Source organism: Pseudophryne corroboree, chromosome 6, assembly GCF_028390025.1.
Source record: "Pseudophryne corroboree isolate aPseCor3 chromosome 6, aPseCor3.hap2, whole genome shotgun sequence".
NCBI classification, from domain to species: Eukaryota; Metazoa; Chordata; class Amphibia; order Anura; family Myobatrachidae; genus Pseudophryne; species Pseudophryne corroboree.
The window spans coordinates 70,955,038-70,973,018 of NC_086449.1; the positions used below are offsets into that span (position 1 = coordinate 70,955,038).

At 59.4% G+C, this 17,981-nt stretch overlaps 1 protein-coding gene across 7 annotated transcripts in view; it reads right to left on the reverse strand.

Annotated features, from left to right (window-relative positions):
• RFX1 (regulatory factor X1) overlaps positions 1-17,981 on the reverse strand; it is a 106,391-nt gene that overhangs the window by 60,894 nt on the left and 27,516 nt on the right. For 4 of the 7 annotated variants that reach the window (XM_063931120.1, XM_063931122.1, XM_063931118.1 and 1 more), the window contains exons 2-5: positions 8,619-8,816; positions 6,895-7,001; positions 388-471; positions 26-121 (exon numbers count right to left, since the gene is read on the reverse strand). In XM_063931120.1, coding sequence (XP_063787190.1) covers positions 26-121; positions 388-471; positions 6,895-7,001; positions 8,619-8,790 — 459 coding nt within the window. In that variant the 5' untranslated portion in view covers positions 8,791-8,816. Of the gene's footprint in view, positions 1-25; positions 122-387; positions 472-6,894; positions 7,002-8,618; positions 8,827-17,981 lie in introns of all 7 variants that reach the window. The other 3 variants (XM_063931124.1, XM_063931121.1, XM_063931119.1) reach the window with 2 other exon arrangements.

Consider the following 17,981-nt stretch of genomic DNA (forward strand, 5'->3'; position numbering starts at 1 on the left):
TATATCCGACATACCCCGTACTTACCTCTGGAGGGGAGTTTACCGGCTGCTGCACTGTGTGCACTGCCAGGGAGACCTGCGCTGCCTTCGTGCCTTGGGGAGTGCTCTGCACCACCAGGCGCTATAGTACAGGAGAGAGAGAGGATGAGGAGTCAGTAAGGGGAAGAACAGTTGTCGGTGACATGAGCAGGTATGAATGGGGGAGTGAAACTATGGAAATGCTACAATCCCAGCGGGGTAGGAAGCACAGCTATATGTCCTGTCTCAGTGATTATTAGTGGATATAAGGACCATGGTGGGATGGAAAAAGAGACTCAGCCCAGCTTTCTGTGATGTAGATGAAATGAGAATGGTGGGTAGGGTCAGTGCCACTTGGTGGGGACGTACTTGCTGGGGTACAGCTGCTCCTGCTAGCTGCAGAGGGGACACTGCAGTTATTTTGGGCTGGACCCTGGCTTGTACCAGCAGCCTCTGTGTGTGGAAATGCAGAGCCAGGGTTAGAGTGAGCAAAGGCAAATATAGGGTGCAGAGGAGGGAGGCAGAGCAGGTAATACAGAGGGCAGAGGAGGGAGGCAGAGCAGGTAATACAGAGGGCAGAGGAGGGAGGCAGAGCAGGTAATACAGAGGGCAGAGGAGGGAGGCAGAGCAGGTAATACAGAGGGCAGAGGAGGGAGCTAGAGCAGGTAATACAGAGGGCAGAGGAGGGAGGCAGAGCAGGTAATACAGAGGGCAGAGGAGGGAGGCAGAGCAGGTAATACAGAGGGCAGAGGAGGGAGGCAGAGCAGGTAATACAGAGGGCAGAGGAGGGAGGCAGAGCAGGTAATACAGAGGGCAGAGGAGGGAGGCAGAGCAGGTAATACAGAGGGCAGAGGAGGGAGGCAGAGCAGGTAATACAGAGGGCAGAGGAGGGAGGCAGAGCAGGTAATACAGAGGGCAGAGGAGGGAGCTAGAGCAGGTACTACAGAGGGCAGAGGAGGGAGGCAGAGCAGGTACTATAGAGGGCAGAGGAGGGAGGCAGAGCAGGTACTACAGGGGGCAGAGGAGGGAGGCAGAGCAGGTAATACAGAGGGCAGAGGAGGGAGGCAGAGCAGGTACTATAGAGGGCAGAGGAGGGAGGCAGAGCAGGTAATACAGAGGGCAGAGGAGGGAGGCAGAGCAGGTAATACAGAGGGCAGAGGAGGGAGGCAGAGCAGGTAATACAGAGGGCAGAGGAGGGAGGCAGAGCAGGTAATACAGAGGGCAGAGGAGGGAGGCAGAGCAGGTAATACAGAGGGCAGAGGAGGGAGGCAGAGCAGGTAATACAGAGGGTAGAGGAGGGAGGCAGAGCAGGTAATACAGAGGGCAGAGGAGGGAGGCAGAGCAGGTAATACAGAGGGCAGAGGAGGGAGGCAGAGCAGGTAATACAGAGGGCAGAGGAGGGAGGCAGAGCAGGTAATACAGAGGGCAGAGGAGGGAGGCAGAGCAGGTAATACAGAGGGCAGAGGAGGGAGCTAGAGCAGGTACTACAGAGGGCAGAGGAGGGAGGCAGAGCAGGTACTATAGAGGGCAGAGGAGGGAGGCAGAGCAGGTACTACAGGGGGCAGAGGAGGGAGGCAGAGCAGGTAATACAGAGGGCAGAGGAGGGAGGCAGAGCAGGTAATACAGAGGGCAGAGGAGGGAGGCAGAGCAGGTAATACAGAGGGCAGAGGAGGGAGGCAGAGCAGGTAATACAGAGGGCAGAGGAGGGAGGCAGAGCAGGTAATACAGAGGGCAGAGGAGGGAGGCAGAGCAGGTAATACAGAGGGCAGAGGAGGGAGCTAGAGCAGGTACTACAGAGGGCAGAGGAGGGAGGCAGAGCAGGTACTATAGAGGGCAGAGGAGGGAGGCAGAGCAGGTACTACAGGGGGCAGAGGAGGGAGGCAGAGCAGGTAATACAGAGGGCAGAGGAGGGAGGCAGAGCAGGTACTATAGAGGGCAGAGGAGGGAGGCAGAGCAGGTAATACAGAGGGCAGAGGAGGGAGGCAGAGGAGGTAATACAGAGGGCAGAGGAGGGAGGCAGAGGAGGTAATACAGAGGGCAGAGGAGGGAGGCAGAGCAGGTACTATAGAGGGCAGAGGAGGGAGGCAGTGCAGGTACTACAGAGGGCAGAGGAGGGAGGCAGAGCAGGTAATACAGAGGGTAGAGGAGGGAGGCAGAGCAGGTAATACAGAGGGCAGAGGAGGGAGGCAGAGCAGGTAATACAGAGGGCAGAGGAGGGAGGCAGAGCAGGTAATACAGAGGGCAGAGGAGGGAGCTAGAGCAGGTACTACAGAGGGCAGAGGAGGGAGGCAGAGCAGGTACTATAGAGGGCAGAGGAGGGAGGCAGAGCAGGTACTACAGGGGGCAGAGGAGGGAGGCAGAGCAGGTAATACAGAGGGCAGAGGAGGGAGGCAGAGCAGGTACTATAGAGGGCAGAGGAGGGAGGCAGAGCAGGTAATACAGAGGGCAGAGGAGGGAGGCAGAGGAGGTAATACAGAGGGCAGAGGAGGGAGGCAGAGGAGGTAATACAGAGGGCAGAGGAGGGAGGCAGAGCAGGTACTATAGAGGGCAGAGGAGGGAGGCAGTGCAGGTACTACAGAGGGCAGAGGAGGGAGGCAGAGCAGGTAATACAGAGGGTAGAGGAGGGAGGCAGAGCAGGTAATACAGAGGGCAGAGGAGGGAGGCAGAGCAGGTAATACAGAGGGCAGAGGAGGGAGCTAGAGCAGGTACTACAGAGGGCAGAGGAGGGAGGCAGAGCAGGTACTATAGAGGGCAGAGGAGGGAGGCAGAGCAGGTAATACAGAGGGCAGAGGAGGGAGGCAGAGCAGGTAATACAGAGGGTAGAGGAGGGAGGCAGAGCAGGTACTATAGAGGGCAGAGGAGGAAGGCAGACCAGGTAATACAGTGAGCAGAGGAGGAAAGCAGTGCAGGTAATACAGAGGGCAGAGGAGGGAGGATGAGCAGGTAATACAGAGGGCAGAGCAGGTAATACAGAGGGCAGAGGAGGGAGGCAGAGGAGGTAATACAGAGGGCAGAGGAGGGAGGCAGAGCAGGTAATACAGAGGGAAGAGGAGGGAGGCAGAGCAGGTAATACAGAGGGCAGAGGAGGGAGGCAGAGCAGGTAATACAGAGGGCAGAGGAGGGAGGCAGAGGAGGTAATACAGAGGGCAGAGGAGGGAGGCAGAGCAGGTAATACAGAGGGCAGAGGAGGGAGGCAGAGCAGGTAATACAGAGGGAAGAGGAGGGAGGCAGAGCAGGTAATACAGAGGGCAGAGGAGGGAGGCAGAGCAGGTAATACAGAGGGCAGAGGAGGGAGCTAGAGCAGGTACTACAGAGGGCAGAGGAGGGAGGCAGAGCAGGTACTATAGAGGGCAGAGGAGGGAGGCAGAGCAGGTAATACAGAGGGCAGAGGAGGGAGGCAGAGCAGGTAATACAGAGGGAAGAGGAGGGAGCTAGAGCAGGTACTACAGAGGGCAGAGGAGGGAGGCAGAGCAGGTACTATAGAGGGCAGAGGAGGGAGGCAGAGCAGGTACTACAGGGGGCAGAGGAGGGAGGCAGAGCAGGTAATACAGAGGGTAGAGGAGGGAGGCAGAGCAGGTAATACAGAGGGTAGAGGAGGGAGGCAGAGCAGGTACTATAGAGGGCAGAGGAGGGAGGCAGAGCAGGTAATACAGAGGGCAGAGGAGGGAGGCAGAGCAGGTAATACAGAGGGAAGAGGAGGGAGGCAGAGCAGGTAATACAGAGGGCAGAGGAGGGAGGCAGAGCAGGTAATACAGAGGGCAGAGGAGGGAGGTAGAGGAGGTACTACAGGGGGCAGAGGAGGGAGGCAGAGCAGGTACTACAGAGGGCAGAGGAGGGAGGCAGAGGAGGGAGCTAGAGCAGGTACTACAGAGGGCAGAGGAGGGAGGCAGAGCAGGTACTACAGAGGGCAGAGGAGGGAGGCTGAGCAGGTAATACAGAGGGCAGAGGAGGGAGGCTGAGCAGGTAATACAGAGGGCAGAGCAGGTAATACAGAGGGAAGAGGAGGGAGGCAGAGCAGGTAATACAGAGGGCAGAGGAGGGAGGTAGAGGAGGTACTACAGGGGGCAGAGGAGGGAGGCAGAGCAGGTACTACAGAGGGCAGAGGAGGGAGGCAGAGGAGGGAGCTAGAGCAGGTACTACAGAGGGCAGAGGAGGGAGGCAGAGCAGGTACTACAGAGGGCAGAGGAGGGAGGCTGAGCAGGTAATACAGAGGGCAGTGGAGGGAGGTAGAGGAGGTACTACAGGGGGCAGAGGAGGGAGGCAGAGCAGGTACTACAGAGGGCAGAGGAGGGAGGCAGAGCAGGTACTACAGAGGGCAGAGGAGGGAGGCTGAGCAGGTAATACAGAGGGCAGAGGAGGGAGGCAGAGGAGGTACTACAGAGGGCAGAGGAGGGAGGAAGTGCAGGTAATACAGAGGGCAGAGGAGGGAGGCAGAGCAGGTACTACAGAGGGCAGAGGAGGGAGGCAGAGCAGGTACTACAGAGGGCAGAGGAGGGAGGCTGAGCAGGTAATACAGAGGGCAGAGCAGGTAATACAGAGGGCAGAGGAGGGAGGCAGAGCAGGTAATACAGAGGGCAGAGGAGGGAGGCAGTGCAGGTAATACAGAGGGCAGAGGAGGGAGGATGAGCAGGTAATACAGTGAGCGGAGGAGGGAGGCAGAGCAGGTAATATAGAGGGCAGAGGAGGAAGGCAGACCAGGTAATACAGTGAGCAGAGGAGGAAAGCAGTGCAGGTAATACAGAGGGCAGAGGAGGGAGGATGAGCAGGTAATACAGAGGGCAGAGCAGGTAATACAGAGGGCAGAGGAGGGAGGCAGAGCAGGTAATACAGAGGGCAGAGGAGGGAGGCAGAGCAGGTAATACAGAGGGCAGAGGAGGGAGGCAGAGCAGGTAATACAGAGGGAAGAGGAGGGAGGCAGAGCAGGTAATACAGAGGGCAGAGGAGGGAGGCAGAGGAGGGAGCTAGAGCAGGTACTACAGAGGGCAGAGGAGGGAGGCAGAGCAGGTACTACAGAGGGCAGAGGAGGGAGGCTGAGCAGGTAATACAGAGGGCAGTGGAGGGAGGTAGAGGAGGTACTACAGGGGGCAGAGGAGGGAGGCAGAGCAGGTACTACAGAGGGCAGAGGAGGGAGGCAGAGCAGGTACTACAGAGGGCAGAGGAGGGAGGCTGAGCAGGTAATACAGAGGGCAGAGGAGGGAGGCAGAGGAGGTACTACAGAGGGCAGAGGAGGGAGGAAGTGCAGGTAATACAGAGGGCAGAGGAGGGAGGCAGAGCAGGTACTACAGAGGGCAGAGGAGGGAGGCAGAGCAGGTACTACAGAGGGCAGAGGAGGGAGGCTGAGCAGGTAATACAGAGGGCAGAGCAGGTAATACAGAGGGCAGAGGAGGGAGGCAGAGCAGGTAATACAGAGGGCAGAGGAGGGAGGCAGTGCAGGTAATACAGAGGGCAGAGGAGGGAGGATGAGCAGGTAATACAGTGAGCGGAGGAGGGAGGCAGAGCAGGTAATATAGAGGGCAGAGGAGGAAGGCAGACCAGGTAATACAGTGAGCAGAGGAGGAAAGCAGTGCAGGTAATACAGAGGGCAGAGGAGGGAGGATGAGCAGGTAATACAGAGGGCAGAGCAGGTAATACAGAGGGTAGAGGAGGGAGGCAGAGCAGGTAATACAGAGGGCAGAGGAGGGAGGCAGAGCAGGTAATACAGAGGGTAGAGGAGGGAGGCAGAGCAGGTAATACAGAGGGCAGAGGAGGGAGGCAGAGCAGGTAATACAGAGGGCAGAGGAGGGAGGCAGAGCAGGTAATACAGAGGGCAGAGGAGGGAGGCAGAGGAGGGAGCTAGAGCAGGTACTACAGAGGGCAGAGGAGGGAGGCAGAGCAGGTACTACAGAGGGCAGAGGAGGGAGGCTGAGCAGGTAATACAGAGGGCAGTGGAGGGAGGTAGAGGAGGTACTACAGGGGGCAGAGGAGGGAGGCAGAGCAGGTACTACAGAGGGCAGAGGAGGGAGGCAGAGCAGGTACTACAGAGGGCAGAGGAGGGAGGCTGAGCAGGTAATACAGAGGGCAGAGGAGGGAGGCAGAGGAGGTACTACAGAGGGCAGAGGAGGGAGGAAGTGCAGGTAATACAGAGGGCAGAGGAGGGAGGCAGAGCAGGTACTACAGAGGGCAGAGGAGGGAGGCAGAGCAGGTACTACAGAGGGCAGAGGAGGGAGGCTGAGCAGGTAATACAGAGGGCAGAGCAGGTAATACAGAGGGCAGAGGAGGGAGGCAGAGCAGGTAATACAGAGGGCAGAGGAGGGAGGCAGTGCAGGTAATACAGAGGGCAGAGGAGGGAGGATGAGCAGGTAATACAGTGAGCGGAGGAGGGAGGCAGAGCAGGTAATATAGAGGGCAGAGGAGGAAGGCAGACCAGGTAATACAGTGAGCAGAGGAGGAAAGCAGTGCAGGTAATACAGAGGGCAGAGGAGGGAGGATGAGCAGGTAATACAGAGGGCAGAGCAGGTAATACAGAGGGTAGAGGAGGGAGGCAGAGCAGGTAATACAGAGGGCAGAGGAGGGAGGCAGAGCAGGTAATACAGAGGGTAGAGGAGGGAGGCAGAGCAGGTAATACAGAGGGCAGAGGAGGGAGGCAGAGCAGGTAATACAGAGGGCAGAGGAGGGAGGCAGAGCAGGTAATACAGAGGGCAGAGGAGGGAGGCAGAGCAGGTAATACAGAGGGCAGAGGAGGGAGGCAGAGCAGGTAATACAGGCACTGTCTTAGCGGACAGAGGAAGAATAACCAAAAACCTCCCATCATAGATATACTCCCAAACCCTAATGCTGTACAGCGCAGGATGTATGAAAACCTTGTACATGATGCACATCTGCTCTTTGCTACTATACCTGCTGTGCTGCCTGCACTTGTTGCACTACTTGGGTGGGCACCGCGGTCTGAGGGGCAGAGGATCCCCCTGGGCTCAGCTCCCCGTCACTGGCTCTCACGGCCCCTTCTGTGGGAGTGTAAAGAGACAGTGTTAAGAGTATCAGTCCTAGTACAGCCTTGAAAAGTGACCTTGCAGATCACATACATCCTACGAGAGGCACAAAAATAGGGAAGGGAGCCTATGGGGGGGAATTCAATTGCAGGCAAAGAATGCAAATTACTGTTGCCGCAGCATGTACACGCTGGCAACGGCACCGCATTTCACAGTCTTCGCTACCCTATGGGGCAGCGAACATTATTGTGAGAGATCGGGCTGCCATACAGCACGGCTATTGTTGCACTGATTGGGCCGGGCAAGGGAATTCGCCAGCAACTGAGTTACTCCCATAGGCTACAAATAAAAACCTTAAGCAGCAGCTCTACTCAAAAACAAATCTAATGCATTTTTTCCAGTTTCCAATGTTTATATAACTTATCATACGCGAATAAGACTGGACTAATTCCAAGCATTGTGTTTGGTACTGTAACTCCCGGTCCTAAGTAAACCTGTTGCTGCCATCTGACAGATAGCTTGTGATTTTTGTTTGGTTTGTTTCCATGGTTACAGTATTGCTACCTGTCGAATGGCAATAACAGTGTGTTTTTTAGTCGTGTGCAGACTATTACAGGCAGATATCCGAAGTCCTTTAAAGCTGTCCTGCCCCCTACGTACAATGGCCCTCATTCCGAGTTGATCGGTCGCAAGGCGAATTTAGCAGAGTTACACACGCTAAGCCGCCGCCTACTGGGAGTGAATCTTAGCTTCTTAAAATTGCGACCGATGTATTCGCAATATTGCGATTACTAACTACTTAGCAGTTTCAGAGTAGCTCCAGACTTACTCTGCCTGTGCGATCATTTCAGTGCTTGTCGTTCCTGGTTGACGTCACAAACACACCCAGCGTTCGCCCAGGCACTCCCACCGTTTCCCCGGCCACTCCTGCGTTTTTTCCGGAAACGGTAGCGTTTTCAGCCACACGCCCCTGAAACGCCGTGTTTCCGCCCAGTAACACCCATTTCCTGTCAATCACATTACGATCGCCGGAGCGAAGAAAAAGCCGTGAGTAAAAATACTTTCTTCATAGTAAAGTTACTTGGCGCAGTCGCAGTGCGAACATTGCGCATGCGTACTAAGCGGATTTTCACTGCGATGCGATGAAAAATACCGAGCGAACAACTCGGAATGAGGGCCCATATTTTACATACATAAGCGCCTTGAGTCCTATTGGAGAAAGCGCTATATAAATAAAATTATTATTATTATTATTATAAGACCGCCCCCTAGCCGGATCGCTGGGGGAATAAACATTGCCTGGTGCTCCGGTAAAGGGGGAGGGGCAGGAAATAAATGCCCCTTTCTTAGACTTTCCTTCTCTTTGGGGACATGAGATACACGTAATGCCTTTCCTGTCTGTTTCATCCAGCTCTGCTTATAGGGAAACAGCTTCCTCCCAACAAAGGGAAACTGATTCCTCCCGACAAAGGGAGGAAGCTGGTCTGCCGGCTATGGGCTACTGAAAACAGCAAAGCAATACACACAAGTGGATTTCCTTCTGGCTAGAATGTGAAACGTTTATGGTACAGAACGACACTATAAACTCACCATTCACACTGTAGTGTTAGTAGATGTGCCATAATAACTTACCGGACACGGTCACCACAATGTACTGCTGTGGGGCTGGGGTCTGAGAACCAGCCGGCTGTGGAGTGGGCGTTGGGGGAGCCACTTGCAGTTCAGCCACATACTGCTGTGGGGTGGCCTGGGCCGCAGCAGGTGGGGTGGCCTGCAGCTCCGTCACATAGGCCTGTGTAGCCATAGTGGGTGGTGAGAGAGTCCCCTTCCCTGCGGGAGACTGCAGAGGTTACTGTCACATTACTTCACAATATTAAAATAACACATATGCATTGAATTCAGCTACAATAAATATATATATTTGCACTGGTGCGTCTACATGAGTACCAAACTAAGTGCACTGACTGGCAGGGCCATAGGGGCTCTTGCAGCGGTGCACACACGTTAGGACCAGTATATTAGTTGCCATGCGGAGTGAGTGCGTTCTGTGCGCAGTACAGGGTAAAGTCACTGATGCGCCATGTGCCGCGGAGCAGTGTACAAAACAAGATACTGAGGAATGAGATGACTAGCGTGAGACAAAGCGGTGAGCAGGGAACAGATCGGGTTGGGATCGGGTGACCAGCGGTGTATACTGACCGGCAGGATCCCGACCGCCGGTCACATGATTACATACCCGCAGATCAGGAGGCCTACGCTTGCTCACAGCTGGCGTATTGTTCTATACTATTAAAAGGACAGTTTGGCGGAGAAGTGCATTTCTACACAAATTAAACAGAATCATTAAACTCACAATAGTGAGACGGGACCTTTATAGAAAATATCCCTGATATCCCATTACTCCCATTATGGGGCCTATTTATTATTAATCACATTTGCAATGCAATCTGGGTGCGATATTAGCGGCCAGGATCGCATTGCAATATGCGATTGTACTGGGCCAATGTATCAATGAGCCCCTGCAGGGACACTGCAATGTGCTCAGTGTGGAAGCAGGAGTACTGTGCGTCTACAGTCCAGCTGACCACACACGCATAGCGCCAATATCTGGGCAAGGTTCTGAGGGAACCCTCTGCCGGCTGCATATGTGGTGTGTAGCCCATAGGCTACTGCGGGGGCCAATATGGTGAATGCGTTACATTCTGGATATTGGTAAATCTAGCAGCATCGCATCTCCCATATAAACCTACGGGGGATACAGCTGCTGGTGGGAATATCGGAGATATCTGCTGCCATTCCTCCTACATACATTCAGGTGATACTAAATATTTGTAACTAATCCCCGAAAACGTGTGTTTCCGAGGAATATTTCTTTATAAATGGGCCCCTATAATTTTATGCCACAAAAGAGGCTGCGCCGAGCACTAGAGGCAAAATATAACAGCCTGCGAAATTCCCGTAAGACTGCCCGTATTTTTAAAGCGGCAATCATTCATGAGGAAAAACAGGCAAGGTTTTGCCTTGTAAACGATTATCGCTTTCAAAATACAGGCAAGGTCATGGGATTATATATATGACGCACACACACACACACACATATAGATAGACACATATAGATAGACACATATAGATATATACACATACACACAGTCAGGTCCATAAATATTGGGACATGGACACAATTCTCATATTTTGGGCTCTATACACCCCCACAATGGATTTGAAATGAAACAAACAAGATGTGCTGTTACTGCAGACTTTCCGCTTTAATTTGAGGGTATTTACATCTACATCAGGTGAAAGGTGTAGGAATTACAACGGCTTCCACTCCGCGTCTCCTGCAGGCCGCCCCCAGCCCCGAGCTCCATAGACACTGTCAGAGCTCTCTGCACTCCGCGTCTCCTGCTGCCCGCCCCCAGCCCCGAGCTCCATAGACACTGTCAGAGCTCTCTCCACTCCGCGTCTCCTGCTGCCCGCCCCCAGCCCCGAGCTCCATAGACACTGTCAGAGCTCTCTCCACTCCGCGTCTCCTGCTGCCCGCCCCCAGGCCCGAGCTCCATAGACACTGCCAGAGCTCTCTGCACTCCGCGTCTCCTGCTGCCCGCCCCCAGCCCCGAGCTCCATAGACACTGTCAGAGCTCTCTGCACTTCGCGTCTCCTGCTGCCCGCCCCCAGGCCCGAGCTCCATAGACACTGTCAGAGATCTCTCCACTCCGCGTCTCCTGCTGCCCGCCCCCAGGCCCAAGCACCATAGACACTGTCAGAGCTCTCTCCACTCCGCGTCTCCTGCTGCCCGCCCCCAGGCCCGAGCTCCATAGACACTGCCAGAGCTCTCTCCACTCCATGTCTCCTGCTGCCCGCCCCCAGCCCGAGCTCCATAGACACTGTCAGAGCTCTCTCCACTCCGCGTCTCCTGCTCCCCGCCCCCAGGCCTGAGCTCCATAGACACTGTCAGAGCTCTCTGCACTCCACGTCTCCTGCTGCCCGCCCCCAGGCCCGAGCTCCATAGACACTGTCAGAGCTCTCTCCACTCCGCGTCTCCTGCTGCCCGCCCCCAGGCCCGAGCTCCATAGACACTGCCAGAGCTCTCTCCACTCCGCGTCTCCTGCTGCCCGCCCCCAGGCCCGAGCTCCATAGACACTGCCAGAGCTCTCTCCACTCCGCGTCTCCTGCTGCCCGCCCCCAGCCCCGAGCTCCATAGACACTGTCAGAGCTCTCTCCACTCCGCGTCTCCTGCTGCCCGCCCCCAGGCCCGAGCTCCATAGACACTGCCAGAGCTCTCTCCACTCTGCGTCTCCTGCTGCCCAGGACCGAGCTCCATAGACACAGTCAGAGATCTCTGCACTCCGCGTCTCCTGCTGCCCGCCCCCAGGCCCGAGCTCCAGTGACACTGTCAGAGATCTCTGCACTCCGCGTCTCCTGCTGCCCGCCCCCAGGCTCGAGCTCCATAGACACTGTCAGAGCTCTCTGCACTCCGCGTCTCCTGCTGCCCGCCCCCAGGCCCGAGCTCCATAGACACTGTCAGAGATCTCTGCACTCCGCGTCTCCTGCTGCCCGCCCCCAGGCCCGAGCTCCAGTGACACTGTCAGAGATCTCTGCACTCCGCGTCTCCTGCTGCCCGCCCCCAGGCTCGAGCTCCATAGACACTGTCAGAGCTCTCTGCACTCCGCGTCTCCTGCTGCCCGCCCCCAGGCCCGAGCTCCATAGACACTGTCAGAGCTCTCTGCACTCTGCGTCTCCTGCTGCCCGCCCCCAGGCCCGAGCTCCATAGACACTGTCAGAGATCTCTGCACTCCGCGTCTCCTGCTGCCCGCCCCCAGGCCCGAGCTCCATAGACACTGTCAGAGCTCTCTGCACTCCGCGTCTCCTGCTGCCCGCCCCCAGGCCCGAGCTCCATAGACACTGTCAGAGATCTCTGCACTCCGCGTCTCCTGCTGCCCGCCCCCAGGCCCGAGCTCCATAGACACTGTCAAAGACCTCTGCACTCCGCGTCTCCTGCTGCCCGCCTCCAGGCCCGAGCTCCAAAAACACTGTCAGAGCTCTCTGCACTCCGCGTCTCCTCCTGCCCGCCCCCAGGCCAGAGCTCCATAGACACTGTCAGAGCTCTCTCCACTCCGCGTCTCCTGCTGCCCGCCCCCAGGCCCGAGCTCCATAGACACTGTCAGAGCTCTCTGCACTCCGCGTCTCCTGCTGCCCGCCCCCAAGCCCGAGCACCATAGACATTGTCAGAGATCTCTCCACTCCGCGTCTCCTGCTGCCCGCCCCCAGCCCCGAGCTCCATAGACACTGTCAGAGCTCTCTCCACTCCGCGTCTCCTGCTGCCCGCCCCCAGGCCCGAGCTCTATAGACACTGTCAGAGCTCTCTCCACTCCGCGTCTCCTGCTGCCCACCCCCAGCCCCGAACTCCATAGACACTGTCAGAGCTCTCTCCACTCCGCGTCTCCTGCTGCCCGCCCCCAGGCCCGAGCTCCATAGACACTGTCAGAGCTCTCTGCACTCCCCGTCTCCTGCTGCCCGCCCCCAGGCCTGAGCTCCATAGACACTGTCAGAGCTCTCTGCACTCCGCATCTCCTGCTGCCCGCCCCCAGCCCCGAGCTCCATAGACACTGTCAGAGCTCTCTGCACTCCGCGTCTCCTGCTGCCCGCCCCCAGGCCTGAGCTCCATAGACACTGTCAGAGCTCTCTCCACTCCGCGTCTCCTGCTGCCCGCCCCCAGGCCCGAGCTCCATAGACACTGTCAGAGCTCTCTCCACTCCGCGTCTCCTGCTGCCCACCCCCAGCCACGAACTCCATAGACACTGTCAGAGCTCTCTCCACTCCGCGTCTCCTGCTGCCCGCCCCCAGGCCCGAGCTCCATAGACACTGTCAGAGCTCTCTGCACTCTGCGTCTCCTGCTGCCCGCCCCCAGCCCCGAGCTCCATAGACACTGTCAGAGCTCTCTGCACTCCGCGTCTCCTGCTGCCCGCCCCCAGGCCCGAGCTCCATAGACACTGCCAGAGCTCTCTCCACTCTGCGTCTCCTGCTACCCGCCCCCAGCCCCGAGCTCCATAGACACTGTCAGAGCTCTCTGCACTCCGCGTCTCCTGCTGCCCGCCCCCAGGCCCGAGCTCCAGTGACACTGCCAGAGCTCTCTGTATTCCGCGTCTCCTGCTGCCCGCCCCCAGCCCCGAGCTCCATAGACACTGTCAGAGCTCTCTGCACTCCGCGTCTCCTGCTGCCCGCCCCCAGGCCCGAGCTCCATAGACACTGCCAGAGCTCTCTCCACTCTGCGTCTCCTGCTACCCGCCCCCAGCCCCGAGCTCCATAGACACTGTCAGAGCTCTCTGCACTCCACGTCTCCTGCTGCCCGTCCCCAGGCCCGAGCTCCATAGACACTGTCAGAGCTCTCTCCACTCCGCGTCTCCTGCTGCCCGCCCCCAGGCCCGAGCTCCATAGACACTGCCAGAGCTCTCTCCACTCCGCGTCTCCTGCTGCCCGCCCCCAGGCCCGAGCTCCATAGACACTGCCAGAGCTCTCTCCACTCCGCGTCTCCTGCTGCCCGCCCCCAGCCCCGAGCTCCATAGACACTGTCAGAGCTCTCTCCACTCCGCGTCTCCTGCTGCCCGCCCCCAGGCCCGAGCTCCATAGACACTGCCAGAGCTCTCTCCACTCTGCGTCTCCTGCTGCCCAGGACCGAGCTCCATAGACACTGTCAGAGCTCTCTCCACTCCGCGTCTCCTGCTGCCCGCCCCCAGGCCCGAGCTCCATAGACACTGCCAGAGCTCTCTGCACTCCGCGTCTCCTGCTGCCCGCCCCCAGCCCCGAGCTCCATAGACACTGTCAGAGCTCTCTGCACTTCGCGTCTCCTGCTGCCCGCCCCCAGGCCCGAGCTCCATAGACACTGTCAGAGATCTCTCCACTCCGCGTCTCCTGCTGCCCGCCCCCAGGCCCAAGCACCATAGACACTGTCAGAGCTCTCTCCACTCCGCGTCTCCTGCTGCCCGCCCCCAGGCCCGAGCTCCATAGACACTGCCAGAGCTCTCTCCACTCCATGTCTCCTGCTGCCCGCCCCCAGCCCGAGCTCCATAGACACTGTCAGAGCTCTCTCCACTCCGCGTCTCCTGCTCCCCGCCCCCAGGCCTGAGCTCCATAGACACTGTCAGAGCTCTCTGCACTCCACGTCTCCTGCTGCCCGCCCCCAGGCCCGAGCTCCATAGACACTGTCAGAGCTCTCTCCACTCCGCGTCTCCTGCTGCCCGCCCCCAGGCCCGAGCTCCATAGACACTGCCAGAGCTCTCTCCACTCCGCGTCTCCTGCTGCCCGCCCCCAGGCCCGAGCTCCATAGACACTGCCAGAGCTCTCTCCACTCCGCGTCTCCTGCTGCCCGCCCCCAGCCCCGAGCTCCATAGACACTGTCAGAGCTCTCTCCACTCCGCGTCTCCTGCTGCCCGCCCCCAGGCCCGAGCTCCATAGACACTGCCAGAGCTCTCTCCACTCTGCGTCTCCTGCTGCCCAGGACCGAGCTCCATAGACACAGTCAGAGATCTCTGCACTCCGCGTCTCCTGCTGCCCGCCCCCAGGCCCGAGCTCCAGTGACACTGTCAGAGATCTCTGCACTCCGCGTCTCCTGCTGCCCGCCCCCAGGCTCGAGCTCCATAGACACTGTCAGAGCTCTCTGCACTCCGCGTCTCCTGCTGCCCGCCCCCAGGCCCGAGCTCCATAGACACTGTCAGAGATCTCTGCACTCCGCGTCTCCTGCTGCCCGCCCCCAGGCCCGAGCTCCAGTGACACTGTCAGAGATCTCTGCACTCCGCGTCTCCTGCTGCCCGCCCCCAGGCTCGAGCTCCATAGACACTGTCAGAGCTCTCTGCACTCCGCGTCTCCTGCTGCCCGCCCCCAGGCCCGAGCTCCATAGACACTGTCAGAGCTCTCTGCACTCTGCGTCTCCTGCTGCCCGCCCCCAGGCCCGAGCTCCATAGACACTGTCAGAGATCTCTGCACTCCGCGTCTCCTGCTGCCCGCCCCCAGGCCCGAGCTCCATAGACACTGTCAGAGCTCTCTGCACTCCGCGTCTCCTGCTGCCCGCCCCCAGGCCCGAGCTCCATAGACACTGTCAGAGATCTCTGCACTCCGCGTCTCCTGCTGCCCGCCCCCAGGCCCGAGCTCCATAGACACTGTCAAAGACCTCTGCACTCCGCGTCTCCTGCTGCCCGCCTCCAGGCCCGAGCTCCAAAAACACTGTCAGAGCTCTCTGCACTCCGCGTCTCCTCCTGCCCGCCCCCAGGCCAGAGCTCCATAGACACTGTCAGAGCTCTCTCCACTCCGCGTCTCCTGCTGCCCGCCCCCAGGCCCGAGCTCCATAGACACTGTCAGAGCTCTCTGCACTCCGCGTCTCCTGCTGCCCGCCCCCAAGCCCGAGCACCATAGACATTGTCAGAGATCTCTCCACTCCGCGTCTCCTGCTGCCCGCCCCCAGCCCCGAGCTCCATAGACACTGTCAGAGCTCTCTCCACTCCGCGTCTCCTGCTGCCCGCCCCCAGGCCCGAGCTCTATAGACACTGTCAGAGCTCTCTCCACTCCGCGTCTCCTGCTGCCCACCCCCAGCCCCGAACTCCATAGACACTGTCAGAGCTCTCTCCACTCCGCGTCTCCTGCTGCCCGCCCCCAGGCCCGAGCTCCATAGACACTGTCAGAGCTCTCTGCACTCCCCGTCTCCTGCTGCCCGCCCCCAGGCCTGAGCTCCATAGACACTGTCAGAGCTCTCTGCACTCCGCATCTCCTGCTGCCCGCCCCCAGCCCCGAGCTCCATAGACACTGTCAGAGCTCTCTGCACTCCGCGTCTCCTGCTGCCCGCCCCCAGGCCTGAGCTCCATAGACACTGTCAGAGCTCTCTCCACTCCGCGTCTCCTGCTGCCCGCCCCCAGGCCCGAGCTCCATAGACACTGTCAGAGCTCTCTCCACTCCGCGTCTCCTGCTGCCCACCCCCAGCCACGAACTCCATAGACACTGTCAGAGCTCTCTCCACTCCGCGTCTCCTGCTGCCCGCCCCCAGGCCCGAGCTCCATAGACACTGTCAGAGCTCTCTGCACTCTGCGTCTCCTGCTGCCCGCCCCCAGCCCCGAGCTCCATAGACACTGTCAGAGCTCTCTGCACTCCGCGTCTCCTGCTGCCCGCCCCCAGGCCCGAGCTCCATAGACACTGCCAGAGCTCTCTCCACTCTGCGTCTCCTGCTACCCGCCCCCAGCCCCGAGCTCCATAGACACTGTCAGAGCTCTCTGCACTCCGCGTCTCCTGCTGCCCGCCCCCAGGCCCGAGCTCCAGGGACACTGCCAGAGCTCTCTGTATTCCGCGTCTCCTGCTGCCCGCCCCCAGCCCCGAGCTCCATAGACACTGTCAGAGCTCTCTCCACTCCGCGTCTCCTGCTCTCCGCCCCCAGGTCCGAGCTCCATAGACACTGTCAGAGCTCTCTCCACTCCGCTTCTCCTGCTGCCCGCCCCCAGCCCCGAGCTCCATAGACACTGTCAGAGCTCTCTCCACTCCGCGTCTCCTGCTGCCCGCCCCCAGGCCCGAGCTCCATAGACACTGTCAGAGCTCTCTGCACTCCGCGTCTCCTGCTGCCCGCCCCTAGCCCCGAGCTCCATAGACACTGTCAGAGCTCTCTGCACTCCGCGTCTCCTGCTGCCCGCCCCCAGGCCCGAGCTCCATAGACACTGCCAGAGCTCTCTCCACTCCGCGTCTCCTGCTGCCCAGGCCCGAGCTCCATAGACACTGTCAGAGCTCTCTGCACTCCGCGTCTCCTGCTGCCCGCCCCCAGGCCCGAGCTCCATAGACACTGTCAGAGCTCTGCACTCCGCGTCTCCTGCTGCCCGCCCCCAGGCCCGAGCTCCATAGACACTGTCAGAGATCTCTGCACTCCGCGTCTCCTGCTGCCCGCCCCCAGGCCCGAGCTCCATAGACACTGTCAGAGCTCTCTGCACTCCGCGTCTCCTGCTGCCCGCCCCCAGGCTCGAGCTCCATAGACACTGTCAGAGCTCTCTGCACTCCGCGTCTCCTGCTGCCCGCCCCCAGGCCCGAGCTCCGTAGACACTGTCAGAGCTCTCTGCACTCCGCGTCTCCTACTGCCCGCCCCCAGGCCCGAGCTCCATAGACACTGTCAGAGATCTCTGCACTCCGCGTCTCCTGCTGCCCGCCCCCAGGCCCGAGCTCCATAGACACTGTCAGAGCTCTCTGCACTCCGCGTCTCCTGCTGCCCGCCCCCAGGCCAGAGCTCCATAGACACTGTCAAAGACCTCTGCACTCCGCGTCTCCTGCTGCCCGCCTCCAGGCCCGAGCTCCAAAAACACTGTCAGAGCTCTCTGCACTCCGCGTCTCCTCCTGCCCGCCCCCAGGCCAGAGCTCCATAGACACGGTCAGAGCTCTCTCCACTCCGCGTCTCCTGCTGCCCGCCCCCAGGCCCGAGCTCCATAGACACTGTCAGAGCTCTCTGCACTCCGCGTCTCCTGCTGCCCGCCCCCAAGCCCGAGCACCATAGACATTGTCAGAGATCTCTCCACTCCGCGTCTCCTGCTGCCCGCCCCCAGCTCCATAGACACTGTCAGAGCTCTCTCCACTCCGCGTCTCCTGCTGCCCGCCCCCAGGCCCGAGCTCAATAGACACTGTCAGAGCTCTCTCCACTCCGCGTCTCCTGCTGCCCACCCCCAGCCCCGAACTCCATAGACACTGTCAGAGCTCTCTCCACTCCGCGTCTCCTGCTGCCCGCCCCCAGGCCCGAGCTCCATAGACACTGTCAGAGCTCTCTGCACTCCCCGTCTCCTGCTGCCCGCCCCCAGGCCTGAGCTCCATAGACACTGTCAGAGCTCTCTGCACTCCGCATCTCCTGCTGCCCGCCCCCAGCCCCGAGCTCCATAGACACTGTCAGAGCTCTCTGCACTCCGCGTCTCCTGCTGCCCGCCCCCAGGCCTGAGCTCCATAGACACTGTCAGAGCTCTCTCCACTCCGCGTCTCCTGCTGCCCGCC